The following is a 27,587-nucleotide window of genomic DNA, read 5'->3' on the forward strand; positions in this document are numbered from 1 at the left end:
GCCAGGGCCAAGGCAGTGGGGGCCATTCCCTCACTGTTTCCAGGATGGCTTTGCGGGCCACATGAAACCACTTTGCAGGCCGCATCCGACCCCCGGGCCTTGTGTTTGACATGTCTGCTCTACACCCATTGAATTTCACCTCGTATGGACTTTCTTGTGTTTGATAAAAGTCGAATTCTGTGGGAAACATTTTCCACAATCTGGGCATTTGAATGGTTTCTCCCCCGTGTGTAACCTTACATGATTTATAAGACTAGACCTTCTACTGAAATCTTTCCCACAAACCGGACACTCATACGGCTTCTCTCCTGTGTGAGTCCTCTGGTGCTCTACCAGGAAGGAATTCTGTTTGAAACTTTTCCCACAATCCAGGCATTCATTCAGTTTTTCTCCTGTGTGAGTCCTATGGTGCTTCACCAGGTAGGAATTCTGACTGAAACTTTTACCACAATCCAGACATTCATATGGTTTTTCTCCTGTGTGGGTCCTCTGGTGTATCACCAAGTTTGAATTTTGACTGAAACTTTTCCCACAATACAGACACTCATATGGTTTCTCTCCTGTGTGAGTCCTCTGATGGATCACCAGCTTAGAATTCTGCCTGAAACTTTTCCCACAATCCGGACACTCATATAGTTTCTCTTTTGTCTGAGTCCTCTGGTCTATCACCAGGTTAGAATTTTGATAGAAACCTTTCCCACAAACAGGATATTCATATGGTTTTTCTCCCATGTGAGTCCTCTGATGTTTCACCAGGGAGGAATTCCATTTGAAACTTTTCCCACAGTCGGAACACTCATATGGTTTTTCTTCTGTGTGAGTTCTCTGGTGTCTCATCAGATTGGCATTCTGACTAAAACCTTTCCCACAATCCAGACACTCATATGGTTTCTCTCCCATGTGAGTCCTCTGGTGTTTCACCAGGTCAAAATTCCATTTGAAACTTTTCCTACAATCTGAACACTCATATGGTTTTTCTCCTGTGTGAATCCGCCAGTGTCTGACCAGATTGGCATTCTGATTGAAATTTTTCCCACAATCTGGACACTCATACGGTTTCACTCCCGTGTGAGTCCTCTGGTGTTTCACCAGGTAGGAATTCTGACTGAAACTTTTGCCACAATCTGGACACTCATATGGTTTTTCTCCCATGTGAGTCCTCTGGTGTATGACCAGGTGGGAATTCTGACTGAAACTTTTCCTACAAACTGGACACTCATACGGTTTCTCTCCTGTGTGAGTCCTCTGGTGTATCACCAGGTGATAATTCCGTGTGAAACTTTTTCCACAATCAGGACATTCAAAGACTTTCTCCCCAGCGGGAGTCCCTTTGTGTCTCACTAGATTGGTCTGCATGCTAAATCTTTTGCCATATTGGGAGCACCGGTAGAGCTTTTCTCCGGAATGGGTCCTTCCATGAATTATGAGGAAGCTGTTCTGAGTGAAGTTTTAGCTGCACCTCGAAACATTTGTGTTTTCACTGTATGGATCCTCTTGTGCATAATTAGCTGTGATTTGCAGTCTGTGTTTTTCCCACAATAGGCAGTCTGTGGGTTTTTTCCAAGACTGATATTCTTGGATTCTTGAGGAGCCAAAAAATATATCTGCTCTCTTACTTGGAGGTTCTTTGATTCAAGCTGCTCTTTCCTTCCTCAAAGATTTTAATTAATGCCTGCTTATTTTGGCTATCCAAGATACTTTTTCCTTCCAACTGACTTCCAGGTATTTCCCACTTGTTCTTTATTTGGAAATTATCCCCTTTGACGTCTCATGTAATGTTTCCTTGAGTTGCACATGGTCTATTTTTACCAACTCAAAACTTTTTTCTTGTTATTCTCTCCCTTGCTTCTCATCTGCTGAGGAAGGAGAAGAGTTTTCACACTTTCTGGAGGAAGTAGAAAAGATTTTGATTGATGATTTGTTTTGTATTTTAATGCTGCTTCTCATTCTTTGTTGTCCTGATTACTCTTCTTGGCATCCTCTTTGTCTGTAAGATTCATATTAAAGGGTTAGTTTCATTATGGTGGATATGTGAAAGCAGGAAAAAAACTTATTTTACCATGAAAACATCAAAATTCTACTTTAACCTCTAACATTAATTATGATTCATTTGGCATATAGAAGAGTAGTAAGAGTCATGTTCAAATATTGACTCAATCATAAAAATCTCTTTTTGGCTTGGATAGACCACAAGTATCTATCTCTATATCTCTATTACATTCTATCTGTCTAACTAACTATCTATCTCTATTATTTTCTTTCTATCTATCTCTATATGTCTATTCTCTATATTTCTATCTATCTCTATATACCTATTACTTTGTAATTATATCTATATCTCTCCTTATCTCTCTATTACTCTATCTCTATCTCTTTTATTCTCCATCTCTCTTTATTGTTCTATCTCTATTGCTATCTTTATTACTTCCTCTGTATTATTGTTTCTCTTACTCAGTGTCTCTCTGTTATATTGTCTCTCTTTCTATCTCTCTATGTCTCTGTCATTCTCTTATTTTGTCACTCTCTGTCACTATCTCTGTCTCTCTTACTCTCTGTCTCTGTTACTCTCTCTCTGTCTCCCTTGCTATCTCTCTGTCATTCTCTATCTCTCTGTCTCTTACTCTATTTCTGTCTCACTTTGGGAAGTGCTCTGCTTTTTTAAGTACTGTACTTTGCAAACTATTGTGTTTGTAAGTACAGTACTTTACAAAGATAAAGTTTGATTGCATTTGTCTTTTGCATTTGTAGAAATGCTAGCCAGGATTTACACAAAGAATTCTATAACGTTGTTTCCTTTTATTTTGGAGCTAGGCTTATATTACTGTATTTGTAGGTTTTAAATTTAAATTGCCTTCAGAAGTTGTGGGTGCCCCATCACTGCAAGCTTTTAAGAAGAAACTGGATAGGCATTTATCTGAAATACTCTTGTGAGAGCAGTGGGTTAGACTAGATGACCTCAAGTTCCCTTTCACCTCTGTTACTGTTGCAAGCCGAGAGTTCTGCAAATCCCTCCACTATCTCCCTCTGGGTGCCTGGCTGGAGCCTCTTAAGCTAATTAGGGGCAAGTAGTTTTTTTTTTTAAAGCAAGGACCCCTCCTCCCCTCCCGACAGCTGAAGATGCTTGAGCTGCAATGGCTGCAAGCCCTGCTTGGAGGCAATTTAGTTCCTGAGTCCACACAGGAAACAGCTGATAGGCAGCCAGAGTGAAACTGTCTCAGTTAAGTTAACATGACAGCCATCGGAGGAAATAGTAAGTCAGTTCTTCATTCATTTAGCAACCCATTTGATTTAATTAATGATTTTGATTTTAAAAATTTGTAAAATTGAGTCTGATTCATTTGATGCACTTTTTTACTTACGAGTCTAATGACCAGGCTCCATTAGGTTCGTATCTGAAGGAATACCTGTATTATTCTCTATTTCCCTGTCGCTATTACTCTCTATCTCTTTGTCTCTATCATTCTCTATCTCTGTGTCTCTATTGCTCTCTTTCTCTATTACTCTCTATCAATTTAGGGAGGTACATTGTATCCATGGAGCAAAAATCAAAGATGTAACTGGATACATTACTAAAATAATCAATCCCAAGGATTACTAACCCTTTCTTCTCCTACGTGTGGGGACCAATGACACAATAATGAATCTGAAAACAATAACAAGAGATTACAAACAGCAAGGGAAGAAAATAAAGAATTAGGAGCACAAGTGATGTTTTCATCTATACTTCCAACAAAAGGCCAACATCCAATGAGGGAGCAAGTATTTTAGAAATGAACCACTGGCTTAAAAATTGGTGTCGTCAACAGGACTTTGGCTGGGTCTGCATTACTTACATGAAGGGCTACTGGCAAGGGATAGAGTGAACCTCACAATTGGAAAGAATATATTCAGAAAACGACTGGCTCATCTTTTCAAAGCGGCTTTAAGCTAAAATTGAGAAGGGCGGCCAGCCAATCGTCACGACCTTTAGAACCTAATTTCATGCAAAAACCACTAGATAACCAATCACATAAAGAGGTAGGGAGTAAAGAGAAAAAAGAAATAAAAAAACTAAAAACATAATGAATTAGAGAGTGATGGAAAGGAGGGAAATCCCACTTGCAAAGTAGGAGATATAAGAAACATACCCAAGACCCATAAAGGGCTCAAATGCCTGTATACTAACACTCAAGTTTAGGGAATACACAGGGTGAACTTGAAGTATTAGTACAAGAAGGCAGATATGATAGAGTTGCCATTACTGAAACCTGGTGGAATGAAACTCATGACTGGAATGTACTGATAGAAGGATACAAACTGTTCAAAAGAAACAGACCTACAAAAGAGGAAGTGGAGTTGCATTATATATAAAAGATCACTACATCTCTACAGAAATACACAAAAGCAAGGATGAAAATCCGTATCGGGCAATATAAAAGGATAAAAATGACATTGCTATAGGTGTATACTACAGGCCACCCAACCAAGCAGAAAAAATAGATGAACTTTTCGCTAATCAATTAACACATGTATATACGAAACATACTACAGTCATAACTACGCTGATATCAACTGGGAGACAAATTCTGTAGCAAGTGGGAGATCGAACGGATTCCTAACCAACTTAGCTGACAACTTCATCATTCAAAAGGTAGAGGAAAAGGTATAATGGACCTAATTCTTATTAATAGAGAAGAAGTGAAAGAAGGAGTTGAAGTTGCCAGAACTTTGGGTGAGAATGACTGTGTCATATTGGAATTCAATATAATGCAAACACAAGCAATAGAGTACAATCCAGCTAGAGTCTTAAACTTTAAAAGAGCTGATTTTGACAAACTCAGAGCCAGCCTAAGAAAAATTCCATGGATGAAAATCCTAAAGGGGAAAACAACTCAAGAAGCATGGGAAACTCTGAAAAATATGATCATAAAAGCCCAGGCCAATACAATACCACTGAAAAGAAAAAGAAGAAATCCAAGAAGAAGCCAGCATGGTTGCACAAAGATCTCTCTGATAAAGTGAAAGACAAAAAGGGTACATATAAAAAAATGGAAAGAGGGACACATAACAAAGGCAGAATATCAGCAGATAGCCCGAAACTGCAAAGGTGAAATCAGGAAAGCAAACGCTCAGAATGAACAAAGACTTGCAATAAAAGTCAAAGATAATTTTAAAAAGTTTCTTTCAACATATAAATAACAAGAAAAAAGTCAAGAAAACAGTCTGTCTACTAAAGAGAGAAGATGGCAAGGAAGTAACAGGCAGAAAGCGAGCTGCTTAACTCCATCTTTGCATCAGTCTTCACGCAAAATGAAGCTATAGCCCAACCTACCAAAAACATATCTGTAAAAGACAGACAATAAAAATTAAAATAAGCAAGTAAATGATAAGGGAACACCTTTCTGATCTTGATGAATATAAATCACTGGAACCTGATGGATTATATCCCAGAGTTCTGAAGGAGCTGGCGGATGTTATTTCAGTACCATTGTACCGTATCTTTAAAAAATCCTGGAGCACTGGGGAACTATCAGAGGATTGGAAAAGAGCTGAAGTGGCTCTCATCTTTAAAAAAAGGAAAATAAAAAACAAAAAAACAGACCAGGAAACTGCAGACCAATCGTCTATGAAGATTCTCTGTCATCCAGGTCATGGTTGTCCAAAAGGGGCTTTTTTCATGGAACTGCTGAACTCCCACTGTGTGGAACCCTCAAAATTGAACAGCCCTCTCTCAACAGAGAGGGATACGACATCATCTATCTCAGTGGTTCTCAACCTTTTTAATGCCGCGACCCCCAACCGGTCATAAGTCGAGGACTACCCAACCCGTCGTAAGTCGAGGACTACCCAACCCGTCGTAAGTCGAGGACTACCCAACCAGTCATAAGTCAAGGACTTTCCCTGCCTGGGAGCACCGCGCATGCGTGGTGCTTCCCCCTGCACCAGCCGAGGCGTAGCTGACAAGCGGCAGAGATGGAACAGGCCGACCACCAGCTGGGCCACCATCTGGCCCAGCCCAAGGGAGGTAAGGCACCTGCCGGGCCCCACGTGCGCCAGCAACCCTCCCTGCGCCCGCTGGCCTCCCACCTCCCACCCCTGGCCCTCTTTTACTTACATTTTTAGTAGTTGCTCAGCAGGGAGGGGTGGAAACTTCCAGACAGCTCGCTTTTGCTGCAGACAACTTGCAGCACCATTTGCAGAATGGGACTTTTGGCGGGCTCAGCAGGGCAGAGACAGCCTGGACAACTCCTATTGGCTTTTGAAAGCCAATAGAATTAGACTCTATTCAAGAGAGTCTATTCTATTGGCTTTCAAAAGCCAATAGAATAAAAGGGAGTAGCACAGCTAAGGAAAGGGGGAAAAAATGGCGGACTGCGTTGTTTGGCGACCCCCGTGAAATGGTCGTTCGACCCCAAATGGGGTCGCGACCCACAGGTTGAGAACCGCTGATCTATGTCCAGTCTACAACACAGTCCTTTCAGCAGTTCCAAGAAGCTCCACACGCATTTGCACTACTCAGGTAACCCTGAGGACACAGATAAATCACCCAGTAGCCTCAAGGACTCCCTAAAACACGGGGGTTAAACTCACGACGTCATGCAATGTGTTGCGACGTATTGTGACTTTTTTCCCATTGCCAGCAATGGGGTGGGAGCGGTTTTGGTGTGACGCATGTAGCCCGCGGGCCAGCAGTTTGACATCCCTGCTCTAAAAGAATGCAAATGACCAGCTGTCTGCAAGAAATATAAATCCTTCCATTCCCCACCATCCTGTCAGAACTGAAGAAGCTTCTTGGAGGAGAAGCAAAATGTCTTCAAAGGAAATGTGGTTTTTTTTTAGATTTATTGAGTTATTTAATTTATTATTCAATTATAAGTTATTCAATTTATTACTGAATTATTCTGAGATTTATCTCAGATTACTTGTGAGTTGTCCAGTAACTCTTAAGAAATCTGATACAGACCTGTCCATTTAGTAACATATTGGCTGTATTGCAGCCCAGTGAGCTAATAAACTAATTAATATTTAGATCAAAAACATGTAAAAGTATTTGCTAGGCTCAAACAATGGTCTGGTCTTTTTTGAAAGCCTTTAAAAGAAGGAAGAAGGTAGAGTAAATGTGAGTAATTTAATTTCCCATTGCTGTCTGTTCTGCCCTGAATATTTTTGCTTCCCGTTTGAAGAAGCTTAGTAATAGTACTTGTTCACCTCTACTTGGAAAACTCAAGAATATTTATCTTTAAGGAGATTCACTTGGGCTTATAGAAGAAAGTTTGAGAGCCCTTAATAGATAAATGCAAAAATCCAGGAAAATGAAATCAAGTATTTTTATCTGAGAAATCTAGAAACCTACAGAATATAACATAAAAGAGGGGTCAACCTGTTCTCCAAAGCACCTGCAGGCGATACATGGAAACTAACCAAGGAGAGAATCAACCTAGAACTAAGAAGAAATTCCTGACAGTGAGAACAATTAACCAGTGGGACAACCTGCCTCCAGAAGCTGTGAATGCTCCAACACTGGAAGTTTTTAAGAAAAGACTGGACAGCCATTTGTCTGAAATGGTACAGGGTTTCCTGCTTGAGCAGGGGTTGGACTAGAAGACCTCCAAGGTCCCTTCCAACTCTGTTATTCTGTTATAAAAACAAGAAAGTCCAGTTGCCTCTTGGAAAAGCACCTTTGGGACTACAGACCAATCAGCATGACTTCAATACCTGGGAAGATACTGAAAAAAATAAAAAACAGATCTGTGAACATTTAGAAACAAATAGAATTATATCTAAAAGCCAGTATGGGTTTGTTAAATCAAACCAATCTTATTTCATTCTTTGACACAGTGACTAAATTAGTAGACCAGTGAAATGCTGTGGATAGTATATTTAGACTTCAGCAAGCCATTTGACAAAGTAGATTACAACCTACTTCTTTCTAAGCTAGAAACATGTGGGACAGACAGCTTCACCACCAAATGGATTTGTAACTGCCTGACAAAGCATACTCAATGAGCAGTCCTTAATGGTATGTCTACATGGAGAGAAGTAAGCAGTGGGGTACCACAAGGTTCTGTCTTAGGCCCAGTACTCTTCAATATTTTCATAAATGACTTAGATAACGGAATAAAAGGGGAATTCATCAAATTTGCAGATGACCCTAAGCTGGCAGGAATAGTCAATAACCCAGAAGACAAGCTTAGGATCCAAAAAGATCTTGACAGACTTGAACAATGGGCCCAACAATCTGAAATTTAGTGTGGAGAAAAGCCAAGTTTTACACCTAGGCAGGAAAAATCAAATGTAAAACTATAGATTAGGCGAAACCTGGCTCAAAATCAATAACTGTGAGAGGGAGTTTGGGCCATAGTGGACGATCACTTAAACAGGAATGAAGAGTGTGCAGCAGCAGCCAAAAACCCTAATACAATCCTTGGTTGTATAAACAGAGGCATTGAATCAAAATCATCTGAAGTATTAGTACTGCTTTATAAATACTTAGTAACGCCACACCTGGAATACTTCATCCAATTTGAGTCAGACAAACAGACAAAATGGTGCCTAAATCCTATGCAAGATTTAAAACACCTACTTTGCCCATGAAACTCACTTACCAGGAAAACTTGTCAATTAAATCACAAGGAATCAAGTGTTACATCCAGACTGAGGGAGATGGGTGATTATGAAAAAATGAAAAATAAAGATTTTTTTTTTTAATTTCCCAAATCTCAATTGGTCCTTGTAGATCTTCTAGCCCAACCCACTGCTCAAGCAAGAGATCCTATACAAGTAGCTGTCCAGTTTCTTCCTAAAAACCTCCAGTGATGAAGCACCCACAACTTCTGGAGGCAAACTGTTCCACTGGTAAATTGTCCTCACTGTTAGGAAATTTTTCCTTAATTCCAGGTTGCTTCTCTCCTTGATCAGTTTCCACCCATTGTTTCTTATCTCGCCTTCTGGGGCTTTGGAAAATAAATTGACCCCCCTCTTTTTTTGTGGCAGCACCTCAAATACTGGAATACTGCAATCATGTCAACCTTAATCCTTTTCTCTTGACTGGCCATACCCAGATCCTTCAACCGTTCTTCGTATGTTTTAGTCTTCAGGCCTTTATACTTTAGTCTCTCCCATTTCCCAGCAGAAAATTACATGTAGCAGTTTTAAATCACGCAGCACAAGGATAATAACATTTGGAAAGAGAAAGAATATGCTGCAGCAGCCGACATGTTCCAGCCTTGTCCCTTCGCTGCCTCCACACCGCGGAGGAAACCAGGCAACCGAACTTGCTCCCGGCTTCTCCCCCGACCTGCCCTCCACTCACCTTCCAGCTGCTGTTTCGAGCCTGGGAAGAGCACTCCTCCATCCTCCTATGGGTGAGAAGGAAGAGGAAGATCCTCAGCCCTTCTCCTCTCCTCGACATCCTTTCTATCAATACTCGATGGTTTTAACTCCGTTTCACTCAGCAGCTACCCCTCCGGTTGGATGTCGGAATCTCAACGGTTGTCCAGGCGCTGGTGTTGTGTTAGAGCTCCACCTAGTGACATGAGGCTGAAAATACGCTCATTCTCTATCTTGCAGAGAAGCCCTGATAAGATAAGATAACCTTTATGTCATTTTTTTTTTACTGTGGGAACAAGGGCACACAACAAAAATGAAATTTAGTTGCCCGCTCTCAAAGTGAAACACATACATGGCTAAGGTGACCAACGCTTTTACAACAAAAAGGAGGACATGAATAAATTGAAGAAAAAAATATCGTAAATAAAAGAAACATTGTATTTATTGCAACAATAATACAGAATACACTATAATATAATAAATGCATAATAAAAATATTTGTAACAATAACATTTTATATTGTAATTATGCTTACATGCCTATTAATTATTTAAATGAGTAGTTTTCCATTGAATTAATATTTTTTGTCAATGTATCATCTTCTAACAATATATTGGAAATATCTGAACAAGAAATATCCTTCATATTGAATTTTACGGCAAGTGCTGCAGCTAGAGTATCAACGTTTAATCTCGACTTCTCACTTGTCCAAAAATCTACATGGCTGGACTGCGTGGGGGTGGGCGGCGGAGGTAGGTGTTGTGAGCCAGGAGCTCCAGGACGGCCACATAGGTGCGCAGGGCAAGGTGGTAGCAGCGCAGGCTCACAAAGGCAAAGCACCAGCTGTGCTGGCTCCGGCCCTGCAGCCGCCCCCAGCACCACCGGCCACCTTGCACCTCCCCGTAGAGCCGGTCCTGCGGCTCACAAAGGCAAAGCACCAGCTGCCCCAGCTCCGGCCCTGCAGCTGCCCCCCCCAGCCGCCCCCCAGCACCACTGCCCACCCTGCACATCCCCGTAGAGCTGGCCCCACAGCTCACAAAGCACCAGCCGTGCCAGCTCCAGCCCTGCAGCCACACACACACCAGCCGCCCCCCAGCACCACCGCCTACCCTGTGCATCCCCATGTAGAACCGAACAGGGAAGATCAAGAGAAACTTACTGCTCCAGTCTCCTCCAGCTATCTTCGGAACTAAGTAGGAGAGGGTGTAGTTGGGTAGCAGTGAGGGGTGCAAAGTTCCTGCAACTTGCATGTGCAAAGTTTGCCGCCCGGGTGTTTTGGCGCACTCAGCAGCAATTCCTATTGGCTTTCGAAAGCCAATAGGGCAGCGTTTCTCAACGTTTGTGTGACGGCGACCCCCGTCACACAAACGCTATGCGCATGTGCGGCGTGGCGCGCATGCACGGCGGTGCCCCCGTGCGCGGCGCGCATGCACGGCGCCCCCCCAAAGGCGCGGCGGCGGTCCCATGCGCTGCGCGCATACGCGGCGGCGCCCCCGGAGGGGACAAAATGGCGGATCGCCGCCTTTGGCGACCCCCGAAAAGTGGTCGATCGACCCCAAATGGGGACGCGACCCATAGGTTGAGAACCGCTGCAATAGGGGAAGTAGCACAGCTCATGCAAAAGTTAAAAAAAAAAACATCCAAAAAAGGTCCCAGAACGCCTTCTGAGCGTTCTATGAGGTAAAAAAAGCCCTGCAGATTAGTCTTCAAATATAGAAAAAGAGGACATTTAGGACACTTTTCGAGGGAGGACAGAACTCCCAAAAGGAGGACGGTTGGTCACATTATACATGACACACACCTAAACATACTATATACAACATAAGTATAGACCTACACCTCTACATGTACACAACAATCATCGTCACTACAACTGAGCCAGGAGCTTCTTTTGTAAGAATTAAATGAAGGGAAAAGCATCCACCTCCCTTGGGGATCAGTGAAGACTATTCCAGCCACTTCTTCGTCTTGGGGTGCAGGATAACCCCCCAAAACTACCTTTGCAACTGAAGGAAGCTTGAAGAGTGAAGGTTGACCCTACTTAGCTTCACAAGATTAGCAAATTGTTGCCTCATAAAAATTGATAAAGGTCTTGTTTGTAGGTGCAGATTCCTCCCATTAATAGAATGAAATACGGGACAAAACTTTGAAGTGCCCACCCACATTGCTTCCAATCTCTCTAGAAAGGAGATATTATTTTTCCATCTGCATTCCTGCAAGGCCTAAATCTCAGTAGAGGGCAGAATTTCTTCTGAACAGCCATCCCAATTTCCAGAGTTAGATCAGAGGTTTTCAAACTTGACCCTTTTATGACTTGTGGATTTCATCTCCCAGAATTCCTCATCCAGGCACGCTGGCTGAGGAATTCTGGGAGTTGAAGTCCACAACTCATAAAAGGGCCAAGTTTGAAGACCCCCCGAGTTAGATTCTCCCAACCCCAGAAAGGAGTAGGCCTGGAGACCACCCACTTGCCTGTAGCTCTCACCTGGTGGCCTGCTTGTCTGGGACTCCAACCTCTTCCCGCATCAGAGTCACATGAGGTCCTCACATAATGACCCAGATAGTGCTGGAATTATAAAACCAAGTGGAACTGCTGAGTTTGCCCTCACTAGATGATGTGGTCATGTGATGTCAGCCACATTAAGGGTTATGGTGGATCTACTTCATGGCTGGTTCCATTTGGTTTGAGTATGAGTGGCTGACTCCTAGGCCCCTGCATTATGGGGTGTCTCAGAACCTAAGCCTTTTGCTGCTTCTTTTTAACATCTACGTGAAGCCACCAGGAAAGGCCAGCTTATGACACCCCATTTAGTATATCCACCCAGACAGAACTGATAGACAATGCTGCCCAAGTGCTGCAGATTACCAGCTTCAATTCAATTCAACCCTGGCAATATTCATGTTTTTGCCTCCCCCACCCTTCCCAGGCCAGATAACATTTCATCTTTGACTGGTACTTCCCGGGACTGAGTTGATGTACACCTTGGGGGGGGGGGACTTCCTGGACAAATGGCTCCTGGTTGAGGAGGCCATGGTTGGGGCAGGGGCTTTGCAGATTCAATTGTGCCCTTTCCTGGATCGGGAGCTCTTGCACATGGGTCACTCATGCCATGGTCACCTCCTGTTTGGTTCACTGCACTGGACCACCCAGGAACTTCAACTGGCCCAGAATGCAGCAGTGCACACAGTTATGGAGGCCCCTAGGTTGCCCATGTAACATATTTTGTGATACGAGCTGCATTGGTTTGGGTTTTTTTACAGGTACAATTCAAGTTACTGGTTATCACCTTTAAAGTTATTTCTTTATTATAGCGATTGCAATAAGACGAATATGTTCCACCCCACAATGCCTTATAGCATGCTCGGTTTACAGAATCAGCATATTGTCCCCAACCATCTGGGTCCTCATTTTACCGATCTCAGAAGGATGGAAGGCCGAGTCAACCTCGAGCTCCGTCAGGATCGAATTCCAGGCTGTGGGCAGAGTCAGCTGGCAACACTGCATTCTAGCCACTGAGCCACTAGGGCACCTGTCATTATTGCCCCACCTTTATTATTTCTGCATCTATCTGTTCTACCAGGTCAAATAGGGTGGGCAAGCTCCTAGTCCCTTGGCTTAAATATTTATTTATTTATTTATTTTATGAGACTTATATACCGCTTTAAGTGCAAGCACTCTCTAAGCGGTGTACACCAGTAAGCAATGTATATATATATTTACATTGCCCCCAACAATCTGGGTCCTCATTTTACCTACCTCGGAAGGATGGAAGGCTGAGTCAACCTTGAGCCGGTGAGATCTGAACCGCTGACCTGCTGAACACAGTCAGCTAAAGTGGCCTGCAGTACTGCACTCTAACTGCGGCGCCACCTCGGCTCGGCTTATTGCCAACTGATAGGAACCAGGAAGTGAGCCGTTTCCACTGCAGCTCCTGCCCCATGGGAACACTCTTTCCTGTAAAATTTGGCATGTCTTTTTCCTCCTAAAGGTTTCCTCTGCCCAGTCATGTCCGATTTTAGGAGGCGGTGCTGATGTCTGTTTCTTAGCTGAGAGAGCTAGCACTGTCCAAAGACATTTCCGAGACCATGTGGCTATAAACTGAGGCGCACGGAACACCGTTACCTTCCCACCACAGTGGTACCTATTTATCTACTCACATTTGCCTGCTTTCAAACTGCTAGGTGTGTAGGAGTTGCAGAAAGTAACAGGAGCTCATCCTGTTGTGCGACGTTTGGGTCTCTAACCAGTGGTGGGATTCAAATATGTGAACAACCGGTTCTCTGTGTGGATGCTGCTTCTGGAAGTCCATTTTGGGCCTGGGCAACAAAAAATTAGCTACCAGTTCTGCCGAACTGCTGCGACCTGGCTGAATCCCACCACTGTCTCTAACCCAGACTGTCAATGTTCCAGTTCACATGCTCAGCATATTTAACTGCTGACCATCATGCCTCCTTTGATAGTGAGATAGGAAGCATATACGTTTAATACCACAAATAAATGTTATTGATTCCCTTTTCATTCAGAAACTGAAGATGGCATACAGAGCACTTCCTGGGTAGCATCATGGGCCAAGAAAGAGGATCTTTTCTTATTGTAAATCCCCCACCAGCCCACCTACTTGCCCAGAAATACATCCTGCCTCTCGATTGGCATCTTAAATTAGTCTCCCATAGCTCCCGGCAGCCACCTTCCTGTCTAACCTAACACTGAACTGGAACGCGTGGCTTTCCATCCAGGGTCCTTGATGCTTATGTTTGTTTCTGGTTTTTTTATGTAAAGTAAACATTATATAATGTTTAATATCAATAATAAACATTATTTTTACTACGACCACAGAAACGTCTTCAGACAAGACTGGCTCTCTCAGGTAAGAAACAGAGATGAGCACCAGCCCCTATAGCAGGGGTAGGCAACCTTGGCTCGTTTATGACTCGTGGACTTCAACTCCCAGAATTCCTGAGCCAGCATGGCTCAGCTTGGAAACCTCTCCCTTTCTCCTCAGCGTGGCTGGCTCAGGAATTCTGGGAGTTGAAGTCCACAAGTCATAAAAGAGCAAAGGTTGCCCACCCCTGCCCTATAGAGTTGGACACGACTGGTCAGGGGAACTTTGCCTTAATTATTATTTTAAACAGAGGATAATGTTAACAAAAACTAATACGCTAAATAAAAGAACAAAAAAGAAATCAAGAGTGCAAAAAGAAAAGATACAGAGAAGTTACTTACCATTTCCTTAGTGAACATAATTAGAAATACAAAATGACCTCTTACTCTGTGATCAAAAAAACTTCTTTTTATTACCTGTTTTTTTAACAATCAAAACTGTAAGTCATAACTTCATTTTTCTTCTGTTTCACACAACTCTCTGAAGAGCTTCCAGTCAGCACTGAATGTAGAGAAGGTCTTTTCTCCGATTGAGGAAGTCAATCATTCATCTCAAGGAAGTCCATCATCTTCGCCAACCGTTCCTCCATTGCGGTTAAAGTTGAGACTTTCCACTTTGCTGCATAGAATATAGGGGATGGTTGACTGACAACCACAATGGGGGCCGAAATTTTGGTCCTAAGTCTCTGTGGTTGTAAAGCAAGATGCCCATGTGATCTCCTCTCTCGACAGCCGGAATCCTGCCCCCTCCCAAGTTGCAATCACTAACAGACCATGCAGGTCATCAAGCGGACAGAGTGAAACAGCAGCCTGCAAAAGAGGGCAGGCAGTTCCTCTCTATGTGCAAAAGGGAATTCCTTTGCTGGGCAGTTATTGTTTTTGGGTTTTTTTTTTTGCCAGCCCACCATAATAGGCCTTCTTCACCTGTCCTGTGTGTGTGGAAGGGAACAATTTCACTGTGCTGGAGAAAGGAAGCTCAGAAAGGGCTTGAACCTCCCAACTCAGATCTCCTCTTCAGGTTTAACACTAAAAGATATCTAATAAAAAGAATCAGGCAAATTGAAATAGCGAATTTTTCAGCTGAGCTTGCAATGAGTGATCAGAAATGATATTTAAATTATGCCTCATGGAATTTCTTCTGTACGATAAGCGATGACTTCTGGTGTGAAACAGTCAGCAATCTAGACATTAAAATGGTTTTCCCCCTATGTGTAACCTTACATGATTTACAAGGCTAGACCTAGTACTGAAATTTTTCCCACATTCCAGACACTCATATGGTTTTTCTCCTGTGTGAGTCCTCTGGTGTATCACGAGGGCGGAATTCCAATGGAAACTTTTACCACAATCCCGACAATGATATGGTTTCTTACCTGTATGAGTTCTCTGGTGTACTACCAGGTGATAATTCCGACAGAAACCTTTCCCACAATCAGGACACTTATATGGTTTTTCTCCTGTATGAGTTCTCTGGTGTATCACCAGATTGAAATTCCTACTGAAGCTTTTCCCACAATCCTGACACTCATATGGTTTCTCTCCTGTGTGTGTCTTCTGGTGTATCAGAAGATTGGAATTCTGCTTGAAACTCTTCCCACAATCTGGACACTCATATGGTTCCTCTCCTGTGTGAGTCCTCTGATGTATCACAAGATTGGAATTCTGAGTGAAAAGTTTCCCACAGTCCGGACACTCATATGGTTTATCTCCTGTGTGAGTGCTCTGGTGTACCACCAGATTAAAATTCTTACTAAAACTTTTCCCACAATCCGGACACTCATACGGTTTCTCTCCTGTGTGAGTCCTCTGATGTATCACCAAGTCAGAATTTCGAATAAAACTTTTCCCACACTCCAGACATTCATATGGTTTTTCTCCTGTGTGAGTTCTCTGGTGTATCACTAGGGCAGAATTCCAATGGAAACTTTTACCACAATCCACACACTGATATGGTTTGTTGCCTGTGTGAGTTCTTTGGTGTACCACCAGATTAGAATTCCAGGAGAAAGCTTTCCCACAATCTGGACACTTATATGGTTTCTCTCCTGTGTGAATTCTCTGGTGTTCCACCAGGTGGGAATTTCGACTGAAACTTTTCCCACAATCCAAGCATTCATATGGTTTTTCTCCTGTGTGAATCCTCTGATGTATCAACAATTCGGAATTCCAATTGAAACTTTTCCCACAATAAAGACATTCATATGGTTTCTCTCCTGTGTGAGTCCTCTGGTGCATCACAAGGTTGGCATTCTGACTGAAACTTCTCCCACAATAAAGACACTCATATGGTTTCTCTCCTGTGTGAGTTCTCTGGTGCATCACAAGGTTGGCATTCTGACTGAAACTTTTCCCACAATAAAGACACTCATATGGTTTCTCTCCTGTGTGAGTCCTCTGGTGCATCACAAGGTTGGCATTCTGACTGAAACTTTTCCCACAATAAAGACACTCATATGGTTTCTCTCCCATGTGAGCCCTCTGGTGCATCACAAGGTTGGAATTCTGACTAAAACTGTTCCCACAATAAAGATACTCATATGGTTTCTCTCCTGTGTGAGTTCTCTGGTGTACCATCAGTTTGGAAGTCCGACTAAAACTTTTTGCACAATGCGGACACTCATACAATCTCTCTCTTGTGTGAGTCCTTTGATGTTTCACCAGGTCAGACTTCGAAGTATAAGTTTTTCCACAATCAGGACACTTATATAGTTTCTCTCCAGTGTGAGTCCTCTGGTGTATCACCAGGTGTGAATTCCGAGTGAAACTTTTCCCACAATCAGGACATTCAAAGGGTTTCTCCCCAGTGGGAGTCCTCTTGTGTCTCACCAGAGTGGTATGGCATGCTAAAGCTTTTGCCACATTGGGAACAATGGTAGGCCTTCTCTCCGGTGTGGATGTTTCCCTGAGGGAGCTGTTCTAAGTAAACCTTTTGCCACATTATGAGCATTTGTGTGGATTTTCACTGGTGTGGATCCTCTCATGTATAATTAGCTGTGATCTGCAATCTTTGTTTTTCCCACAACAGGATGTCTGCCAGGCATTTCCAACACCAATATTCTTGGATTCTTGAGGAGGCCAAAAATATTTCTGATCACCTGGAGGTACTTTCATTCAAGCTGCTCTTTCCTTCCTCAAAGGCTTTAATTAATGCCTGCCCATTTTGGCTATCCAAGGGACCTTTTCTTTCCCACTGATTTCCAGTTATTTCCACTTTTTCTGAATTTGGAAATTATCCCCTTTGACTTTTCATGTAATGTTTCCTTCAGTTCCACATACAGTTCAAAACTTTGTTATTCTTTCCCTTGTCTCTCATCTTCTGAGGAAAGAGTTTTTATACTTTCTGGAGGAAGTAGAAAATATTTTGACTATTTGTTTTAATGCTGCTTCTCATTCTCTTGTCATTCAGAGTTCTCTTCTTGGCGTCCTCTTTGTCTGTAAGATTCATGTTAATGTGTTAGTTTCATTATTGTTAAAAGTGGCCTACATATATTACCATAAAAAGTATCAAGATGCTACTTTAATCTCTAATATTAATTATGATTCATTTGGCACATAAAAATTTTTTTGATTCAAATCTCCACTCCACTAATTTTTTTTCCAGTGTGTAAATCATGAAGTTTGCAAATTGTTATAAAATGTTCCTGAAAATTCTGAATATAGATCAGGGGTCCCCAATCTCCGGTCTGTGAACCGGCACCAGTCCATGGCATGTCAGCAACTGGGCCATACAAACAAGCAAAGCCCCATCTGCAGGATGCAGGCAGCATGAAAAACCATGCCCCCTCCTGTCCGCAGAAAAAAACTTTCTTCATGGAACCCGTCCCTGGTGCCCAAAAGGTTGGGAGCCGTTGATATAGATTATAGAGATACATGTTTAATGCACACAGAAATACACACCTACATAGTTATGTATATAAAAAAAATCTATGTGTATTTCAGTCTGCAAAATGTCCCAGGCGTGGATTTGCTCAATTTTTTTGATCTAATTTTAGAAAGGTGGGACAGTAACAGATGAAATGGTGCCCAAATCCTATGCAAGATTTAAAAAATCCGTTTTGCCCACGAAACCTCTCGTCTGCCAAGAAAACGACATTTGAATAAAATCACAAGGAATCAACTGTTACTTAAACGATGAAAGAGATTTGGGAGGGGTGTGTGTTAAGAAATATGAAAAATAAAGATTTCGTTAAATCTCCCAGCAGAAAATCACAGGCAGCAGTTTTAAATCGTGCAGCCCCAGAGGACTACAATTTTGGGAGAGAAAGAATATGCAGCAGCTGACATGTTTCAGCCTCGTCGCTTCGCTGCGTGGAAGAAACCAAACAGCCCAACTTGCTCCCGGCTTCTCCTCCGACCTGCCCTCCACTCACCTCCCGGGAGCCGCTTCGACTCTCGAAACAGACAAACAGGAACCCGCAACGCGGAGAGACAGAGGAAGAGGACTCTCCCCCCCCCCGCCAAATCCTCTCTAGAAATCCAATCCTCTATCGTTTCAATTCGTTCAGTCTCCGCCTCTACCCTTCCAGTAGACTACCGGTAGCAAAGCCATTACTGTACTATACGGCATTCACGGCTTTCTAGGCCCGAGTGTCGCTCATTTGTAGATCGCCATCTAGTGACATAAAGCTGAACAACATGCTCTTCTATTTCTACCCTAAAGCGTTTACAAGAGGTTTTTATTGATTCCGGGCTGCCTTATGTGCCATCAAGTTGTATTCGACTCCCATCGAGCACATGACGATCTATCCCACACTTTTTCTTTCAGGTCTCCCAAGAGTGAACTCGTGGCCTCTGTGAGACATTTGTTAAGTGACTTTTGCCCCGTTTTACAACCTTTCTGGCCACAGTTGTTAAGTGAATCACTGCAGATGTTAAATTAGAAACACAGTTGTCAAGTGAATCTGGCTTCCCTGTTGACTTGTCATAAAGTCACAAAAGGTGATCACATGATTTCAAGGCACTGCAGTCATCATAAATATGAGCCAATCGCCAAGAGTCTGAATTTTGATCACATGACCACGGGGATGCTGCAATAGTCGTCAGTGTGAAAAATGGTCATGTCACTTTTTTCAGTGCCATTGTGAGTTTGAACCGTCACTAAATGAACTGTTGTAAGTCGAGGACTACCTGTACATAGCAGGGCCAAGAAAAAGGGAGCTCGAAAAGAGACTGTCTATACTTGGTAAACAAAACTAATACTTTTCAAAAAAAAATGGTTGAAAGGGTTGTGAAAAGGAGGGTAGTATCTATGTGCACATAAATGTGTGTCTGCCTGACATTTTTTTAAATTAGAAATTCAATCTAATGTTGAAAACACACAAAAACAATAGAAAATAAGCAAGAAACAAGAAATTAGAAAAAAAATACCCCATACAGTTATGCCTTCCCTTCTCCTTTCTATAAGTAACTGTTATATACATTCCTGTTTGGGAATTATGTCCCCTCAGCTAACCAGAAGGAAACCCTTCTTAAAAATGGATCCTGGCCTGAAGTCCATTCCTCAGAGAAATCCAGGCCAACATTTCCCTTCCACATTGCTCACCATCTGTACAGAACAATAGGGAGATTCTTTCTATACCATAGAGTCTATGGTATTGTGGAGCTGATAAAGAAAGATAAAAGAAGCACTGAACTTTATTTAGGAAAAGGATGGAGATAGGTAGCCAGCTAGAAGATCGGGGGACAGAGAGAAGAGAGAGAGAATGTATACATATGGAGATTGGGATCAGAGACGTGTAGAGGTTAAGGAGAGAGAAAGATGGAAAGGTAGCGTTATAAGCTTTATGAAAGCATAGAGTAGGCATAGACCATATAGAAAAAAGGCAATTGCAATAGACAGTGTTATATGAGAGCCATTTTGGTGTAGGATGAAGGCTAGGAACTCAGACGGTGAGTGGAAATCCTAGCCAGGAAGTCTGCTGTGGAAGCTTTTGGGTCAGTTCCTCTCCCAGCCCCAGAGGAGAGGAGGCCGGGAGGTCACCCACCTGCCTGTACCTCTCACCTGCAGCTCTGCTTGCCTGGGACTCGTCTCTTCCCACATCACCGACAAATGAGGTCGTTACTTAATGACCCATCTGGTCCTGGAGCTGTAATGGCAGCTGGAACTGCCCGGATTCCCCTATGCAAGGTCATGTGATATTGCTTGTTATAACCCCATTAAGGGTTATGATGGATCTTCTCCTACCTCCATGGCGAGTTCCAGTTGGGATGGGTAGGAAAGGAATAGCTAAGTTCTAGGTTCCTGCAATAGGGAGTACCCCAGGGCTGAAGCCCTTTACTGCTCCTTTTTAGCACCTGCATGAAACCTCCCTCCCCCCCCTCCCCCAAGCACTGGGATAAGTGGAGGCATCAGAAGCTTCATTTGTCACCAGGTTTTTGTTTTATGCATTTGGTTTTAATAACATGGTTTTTGTGTTAATTTTTGATAGGCAGCTGGCCAGAATTTGTTTTAAGTAACATAGGTGGCTATATACATGTTTTAATGTTGAATCAAACAAAGGTTCTGCTGAAGATGCCCATCTGCAAGTTGCTTGAGGCACAATTTCTTTATTTATCGAATGTATATGCCATTCATCCCAGTTAACGTCTCCCCTTTAACTCCTTGCAAGGAGAAACAATATCAGTTTCAAGCAAAAATGGCACCAGGCATCAACCTTGTTAGTAAAGCCAGGAGGCCTAGTTAAACTTCTAATTTGAACAAAAGAATCACCTTTCTGGAATTCCCCGACTATCAAAATGTCATCAACTATGGCCTGCATTTTGCCATTTGCAATGTATTCTGTATTAGGGTTCTATTGCTGCAACCGCCTGGAGTCACCATGGGTTGGGCTGCCATATAAATTTTCTTATTAAATAAAAATACATGCAACCATATTTATATTCTGCCTTTATTACATGTAGAAATAACTCAACGCAGAAAACATTCCTCCTCTATCTTCCTCCCATGCTTTCCAGTTATTTTCTGCAAAGGGTATGCTAAGTGGAGATTTATGGGGCTTGAAATCTGGAGGACACCCAGGTTGAAGAAGTGTAGAGTTCTATGATCATTGCTGATCAAACAGGAAAAAAAATTACCCTAAAGCCCTTTTTGTAGCAATTGTACAATTTCTTGCTAAGATATTTGCATTTGGTAGCTGGAACAGTGGGGTTGTATAGAGCCAGAACACATATTGATAGTTGATTTGTTGGAGAGTACTGGCTCTAGCGTGAGGCAATCTGCGCTGTGATTGGTTGCTGTGGGTGTGAACGGGAAGCTTCCCTCCCTCCCCCAGCCCTTTTCTTCTGTGTGCTGTATTTGATGCTCCTATTTGTCTAACTATCTTGTTTGCTGTAAATATAGACGTAATATATATATATTTATATAAAACTACAAGTTTGTTTTGGCGTCTATGACTTCCTTTGGACATATCTAGCAAATCCTCATATAACCAGATACATGCACTTAACTTTTATCAAACTAATATTTTCCAATTTTTTTTGCTCTCCTCTGTCATGTCTAATGTATGTTTGATTAAAAAGAATCTGGTAAGGAATTAACTATTTAATTTCTCAGCTGTATTACCAAATGGAGATCAGAAATGAAATTCATGTCTTCTCTATGTCCATCACTTTCTGCACCAAGTGGATTTTCTTATGTATAGCAAGGGAGGAATTTTGTGTGAAGAATCGTCCACACTCTGTACATTTGAATGGTTTCTCTCCTGTATGTAAACCTACATGATTTATAAGGCTAGACCTAGCACTGAAACCTTTCCCACAATCAGGACACTCATATGGTTTCTCCCCTGTATGAATCCTTTGGTGGGTCACCAAGCCAGATTTCCAACTAAAACTTTTCCCACAGTCTGGACACTTGTAGGGTTTCTCTCCTGTGTGCAACTTCATATGGCTGGTAAGATTCGATCTAGTACTGAAGCTTTTCCCACACTCTAGACAATCATATGGTTTCTCTCCGGTGTGCGTCCTCTGATGTATCATCAGATCAGAATTCCGACTCAAACGTTTCCCACAATCTGGACATTCATACAGTTTGCTTCCTGTGTGAATCCTCTGGTGTATCATCAAGTTGGAATGTCCAGGGAAACTTTTACCACAATCTAGACATTCATACGGTTTCTCTCCTGTATGAATTCTCTGGTGTATCACCAAGTAAGAGTTCTGACTGAAACTTTTCTCACAATACAGACACTCATACGGTTTCTCTCCTGTGTGAGTCCTCTGGTGTATCACCAAGTCAGAATTTCGAGTGAAATGTTTCCCACAATCTGGACACTCATACGGTTTCTCCCCAGTGTGAATTCTCTGGTGTATCGCCAGGTCAGAATTCCGCCTGAAACTTTTTCCACAATCCAGACACTTGTATGGTTTTTGTCCTGTGTGAGTCTTCTGGTGTATCACCAGGTGGGAAGGCCGACTAAAGCTTTTCCCACAGTCTGGACACTTATATGGTTTTTCTCCTGTGTGAGTCCTCTGGTGTACTACTAGATCAGAATTCCGAATGAAATTTTTCCCACAACGTGTGCACACATACACTTTCTCCCCTGTATGAGTGTTGTGGTGTATCACCAGGTCAGAATTTCGAATGAAACCTTTCCCACAATCTTGACACACATATGGTTTCTCTCCTGTGTGAGTCCTCTGGTGTATCACCAGGTTGGAATTCTGACGGAAACGTTTCCCACAATCCTGACAGACATATGGTTTCTCTCCTGTGTGTGTCCTCTGGTGTATCACCAGGTTGGAATTCTGATTGAAACTTTTCCCGCATTCTGGACACTCATACGGTTTCTCTCCTGTGTGAATCCTCTGGTGTATCACCAGGTGATAATTCCGTGTGAAACATTTTCCACAATCAGGACATTCAAAGACTTTCTCCCCAGTGAGAGTCCCTTTGTGTCTCACTAGATTGGTCTGCATGCTAAATCTTTTGCCATGTTGGAAGCACCAATTGGTACAGTTTTTCTCCGGAATGGGTCTTTCCATGAATCATGAGGAAGCTGTTCTGAATAAAGTTTTTGCCGCACTCCAAACATTTGTCTTTTCATTGTATGGATCCACTTGTGCATAATTAGCTGTGATCTGCAGTCTGTTTTTCCCACAATAGGAAGTCTGTGGGTTTTTTCTAAGACTGATATTCTTGGATTCTTGAGGAGCCAAAAAATATATCTGCTCTCTTGGAGGTTCTTTGATTCAAGCTGCTCTTTCCTTCCTCAAAGGTTTTAATTAATGCCTGCTTATTTTAGCTATCCAAGATACTTTTTCCTTCCAACTGACTTCCAGGTATTTCCCACTTGTTCTTATTTGGAAATTATCCCCTTTGACGTCTCATGTAATGTTTCCTTGAGTTGCACATAGTCTATTTTTACCAACTCAAAACTTTTTTCTTGTTATTCTCTCCTTGCTTCTCATCTGCTGAGGAAGGAGAAGAGTTTTCACACTTTCTGGAGGAAGTAGAAAAGATTTTGATTGATGATTTAATAATAATAATAATAATAATAATAATAATAATAATAATAATAATAATAATAATAGTAAAGTTGGAAGGGACCTTGGAGGTCATCTAGTCCAACCCCCTGCTCGGGCAGGAAACCCTACACCATTTCGGACAAATGTCTGTCCAGTCTCTTCTTAAAAACTTCCAGTGTTGGAGCATTTACTGCTTCTGGAGGCAGGCTGTTCCACTGATTAATTGTTCTCACTGTCAGGAAGTTTCTCCTTAGTTCTAGGTTGCTTCTCTCCTTGATTAGTTTCCACCCGGTGCTTCTTGTCCTGCCTTCAGGTGCTTTGGAGAATAGCTTAATTCCCTCTTCTTTATGGCAGCCCCTGAGATATTGGAACACTGCTATCATGTCCCCCCTTGTCCTTCTCTTCGTTAAACTAGACATACCCAATTCTAGCAACCGTTCCTTATATGTTTTAGCCTCCAGTCCCCATTTGTTTTGTATTTTTAATGCTGCTTCTCATTCTTTGTTGTCCAGATTACACTTCTTGCCATCCTCTTTGTCTGTAAGATTCATATCAAAGGGTTAGTTTCATTATGGTTTAAAAAATGGCTGCAGGATATGTGAAAGCAGGAAAAAACTTATATTACCATGAAAACATCAAAATTCTACTTTAACCTCTAACATTAATTATGATTCATTTGGCATATAGAAGAGTAGTAAGAGTCATGTTCAAATATTGACTCAATCATAAAAATCTCTTTTTGGCTTGGATAGACCACAAGTATCTATCTCTATATCTCTATTACATTCTATCTATCTAACTATCTCTATTATTTTCTTTCTATCTATCTCTATATGTCTATTCTCTATCTCTATTTCTATCTATCTCTATATACCTATTACTTTGTAATTATATCTGTATCTCTCCTTATCTCTCTATTTATCTCTATCCCTTTTATTCTCCATCTCTCTTTATTGCTCTATCTCTATTGCTATCTTTATTACTTCCTCTGTATTATTGTTTCTCTTACTCAGTGTCTCTCTCTGTTACACTCTCTCTTTCTATCTTTCTGTCTATGTCTCTGTCATTCTCTTATTTTGTCACTCTCTGTCACTATCTCTGTCTCTCTTACTCTCTATCTCTCTGTCTCTGTTACTCTCTCTCTGTCTCCCTTGCTATCTCTCTGTCTCTTACTCTATCTCTGTCTCACTTTGGGAAGTGCTCTGCTTTTTAAGTACTGTACATTGCAAACTACTGTGTTTGTAAGTACAGTACTTTACAAAGATAAAGTCTGATTGCATTTGTCTTTTGCATTTGTAGAAATGCTAGCCAGGATTTACACAAAGAATTCTATTACGTTGTATTTCCTTTTATTTTGGAGCTCAGTGTATATTACTGTAGTTTGTAGGTTTTAAATTTAAATTGCCTTCAGAAGTTGTGGGTGCCCCATCACTGAAGCTTTTAAGAAGAGGCTGGATAGACATTTATCCAAAATACTCTCTTGTGAGAGTAGTGGGTTAGACTAGATGACCTCAAGTCCCTTCCATCACTGTTACTGTTGCAAGCCGAGAGTTCTGTAAAACCCTCCCCCATCTCCCTCTGGGTGCCTGGCTAAAGCCTCTTAAGCTAGTGACAAGTATGTTTTTTTAAAGGAACAGCCCCTCCCCCCCACTTGGCAGCTGAAGGTGCTTTAGCTGCAATGGCTGCAAGCCCTGCTTGCAGGCAATTTAGTTCCTGAGTCCATACAGAAACAGCTGATAGGCGGCCAGTGTGTAAATTGTGAAGTGTTACCATTGCAAATTGTTATAAAATATTCCTGAAAATTCTGAATATAGATCAGGGGTCCCCAATCCCCGCTCCATGGACTGGCACCAGTCCATGGCATGTCAACAACTGGGCCACACAAACAAGCAAAGCCCCATCTGCAGGATGCAGGCAGCATGCAAAACCACGCCCCCTCCTGTCCGCGGAAAAAACTTTCTTTATGGAACCCGTCCCTGGTGTCCAAAAGGTTGGGGGCCGCTGATATAGATGATAGAGATACATGCTTAATGCACACATAAATACACACCTATAGAGTTATGTATATAAAAAAATCTACGTGTATTTCAGTCTGCAAAATGTCCCAGGCGTGGATTTGCTCAACTGTTTTGATCTAATTTTAGAAAGGTGGGACAGTAACAGATGAAATGGTGCCCAAATCCTATGCAAGATTTAAAAAAATCCGTTTTGCCCACAAAACCCCTCGTTTGCAAGAAAACGACAGGTGAATAAAATCACAAGGAATCAACTGATCATAATTACCTGAAGGATGAAGGAGATTTGGGGTGTGTGTGTGTTATGAAATATGAAAAATAAAGATTTCGTTAAATCTCCAGCAGAAAATCACAGGCAGCAGTTTTAAATCGTGAAGCCCCAGAGGAATACAATTTGGGGAGAGAAAGAATATGCAGCAGCAGCAGCTGACATGTTTCAGCCTCGTCGCTTCGCTGCGTGGAAGAAACCAAACAGCCCAACTTGCTCCCGGCTTCTCCTCCGACCTGCCCTCCACTCACCTCCCGGGAGCCGCTTCGACCCCTGAAACAGCCAAACAGGCAACCGCGACGCCATCCTCCTCTCCTGGGTGAGCCGGAAGAGGAAGTTCCTCTGTCTTTCTCCCAAATCCTCTCTAGAAATCCAATCTATCGTTTCAATTCGTTCCGTCTCCGCCTCTACCCTTCCAGTAGACTACCGGTAGCAAAGCCATTACTGTACTATACAGTATTCACGGCTTTCTAGGCCCGAGTGTCGCTCATTTGTAGATCGCCATCTAGTGACATAAGGCGGAATAACACGCTCTTCTATTTCTACCCTAAAGCGTTTTCAAGAGGTTTTCATTGATTCCGGGCTTCCTTATGTGCGATCAAGTTGTATTCGACTCCCATCGAATACATGAACAGCTTTCGTCCATGACGCTCTATCCCACACTTTTTCTTTCAGGTCTCCCAAGAGTGAACTCGTGGCCCCTGTGAGACTTTTGTTAAGTGACGTTTACCCCGTTTTACAACCTTTCTGGCCACAGCTCTTAAGTGAATCACTGCAGGTGTTAAATTAGAAACACAGTTGTCAAGTGAATCTGGCTTCCCTGTTGACTTGTCAAAAGGTCACAAAAGGTGATCACATGACTTGAAGGCACTGCAGTCATAAATATGAGCCAATCGCCAAGAGTCTAAATTTTGATCACATGACCACGGGGATGCTGCAATAGTCGTCAGTGTGAAAAATGGTCATGTCACTTTTTTCAGTGCCACTGTGAGTTCGAACTGTCACTAAATGAACTGTTGTAAGTCGAGGACTACCTGTACATAGCAGGGCCAAGAAAAAGGGAGCTCGAAAAGAGACTGTCTATACTTGGTAAACAAAACTAATACACTTTTCAAAAAAAAATTTGAAAGGGTTGTGAAAAGGAGGGTAGTATCTATGTGCACATAAATGTGTGTCTGCCTGAAACATTTGTATAAATTAGAAATTCAATCTAATATTGAAAACACACAAAAACAATAGAAAATAAGCAAGAAACAAGAAATTGGAAAAAAATACCTCATACAGTTATGCCTTCCCTTCTCCTTTCTGTAAGTAATAAAAATCAAAAGGGAGGATTTAATAGAAGTAAATGAAAGATCTTCAAAATTTAATATTGAAAGAGAAATTTAAAATTGAATTTGCTGCAGTGGAAATTTTCTGAGTAGAGAAGCTATGGTGGGAAAGAGGAAAGGTTAACAAAGTAAGGATGTAAAGGAAATATGTAGGCAAAAATAGCTGGGTCTTATAGAGTTGGGAAAAGGAAGAAGAAAATATCTGTAATAGAAGATAACTAGCAAAACAGGAAAGAACCTATTTTTCTAAGAAGCCATAAAAAAGGGGGCCAGAACTCAGGCAACTGAGCATGCGCAATTAATTGATATTAACTGAC

At 42.1% G+C, this 27,587-nt stretch overlaps 2 protein-coding genes across 3 annotated transcripts; both read right to left on the minus strand.

The window, feature by feature from the left end:
• Positions 1 to 26,266, minus strand: LOC120305134 (zinc finger and SCAN domain-containing protein 2-like). 2 transcript variants are annotated; one of them, XM_039336552.1, is made up of 3 exons: positions 26,191 to 26,266; positions 9,293 to 9,556; positions 1 to 1,987 (listed from the first exon to the last, which is right to left on the minus strand). In XM_039336552.1, the coding sequence occupies exon 3, from the start codon at positions 1,354 to 1,356 to the stop codon at positions 136 to 138; it is 1,221 nt and encodes a 406-aa protein (XP_039192486.1). In that variant the 5' UTR covers positions 1,357 to 1,987; positions 9,293 to 9,556; positions 26,191 to 26,266; the 3' UTR covers positions 1 to 135. The 2 variants fall into 2 exon arrangements, with proteins under 2 accessions (XP_039192486.1, XP_039192487.1); XM_039336553.1 differs by lacking the exons at positions 9,293 to 9,556; positions 26,191 to 26,266 and adding an exon at positions 3,600 to 4,779.
• On the minus strand, positions 14,586 to 26,303 carry LOC120305036 (zinc finger protein 850-like). The gene is made up of 3 exons (XM_039336344.1): positions 26,191 to 26,303; positions 21,779 to 23,631; positions 14,586 to 17,107 (listed from the first exon to the last, which is right to left on the minus strand). The coding sequence occupies exons 2-3, from the start codon at positions 23,171 to 23,173 to the stop codon at positions 15,380 to 15,382; spliced, it is 3,123 nt and encodes a 1,040-aa protein (XP_039192278.1). The 5' UTR covers positions 23,174 to 23,631; positions 26,191 to 26,303; the 3' UTR covers positions 14,586 to 15,379.
• Positions 26,304 to 27,587: the final 1,284 nt, after the last annotated feature.

This window comes from Crotalus tigris, unplaced genomic scaffold (assembly GCF_016545835.1).
Source record: "Crotalus tigris isolate CLP2741 ecotype Arizona unplaced genomic scaffold, ASM1654583v1 scf7180000017666.379230911805:20528666, whole genome shotgun sequence".
Taxonomy (NCBI): domain Eukaryota; kingdom Metazoa; phylum Chordata; class Lepidosauria; order Squamata; family Viperidae; genus Crotalus; species Crotalus tigris.

Coding starts and splice junctions, on each gene's coding strand:
- LOC120305036 (XM_039336344.1), bottom strand. CDS start 23,173: ATGGAAAGACCCATTCCGGAGAAAAACTGTACCAATTGGTGCTTCCAA. Junction 17,108..21,778: donor TGATGGACATAGAGAAGACA/TGAATTTCATTT, acceptor AGGTTTACTTAG/AACAGCTCCCTCAGGGAAAC.
- LOC120305134 (XM_039336552.1), bottom strand. CDS start 1,356: ATGCAGACCAATCTAGTGAGACACAAAGGGACTCCCGCTGGGGAGAAA.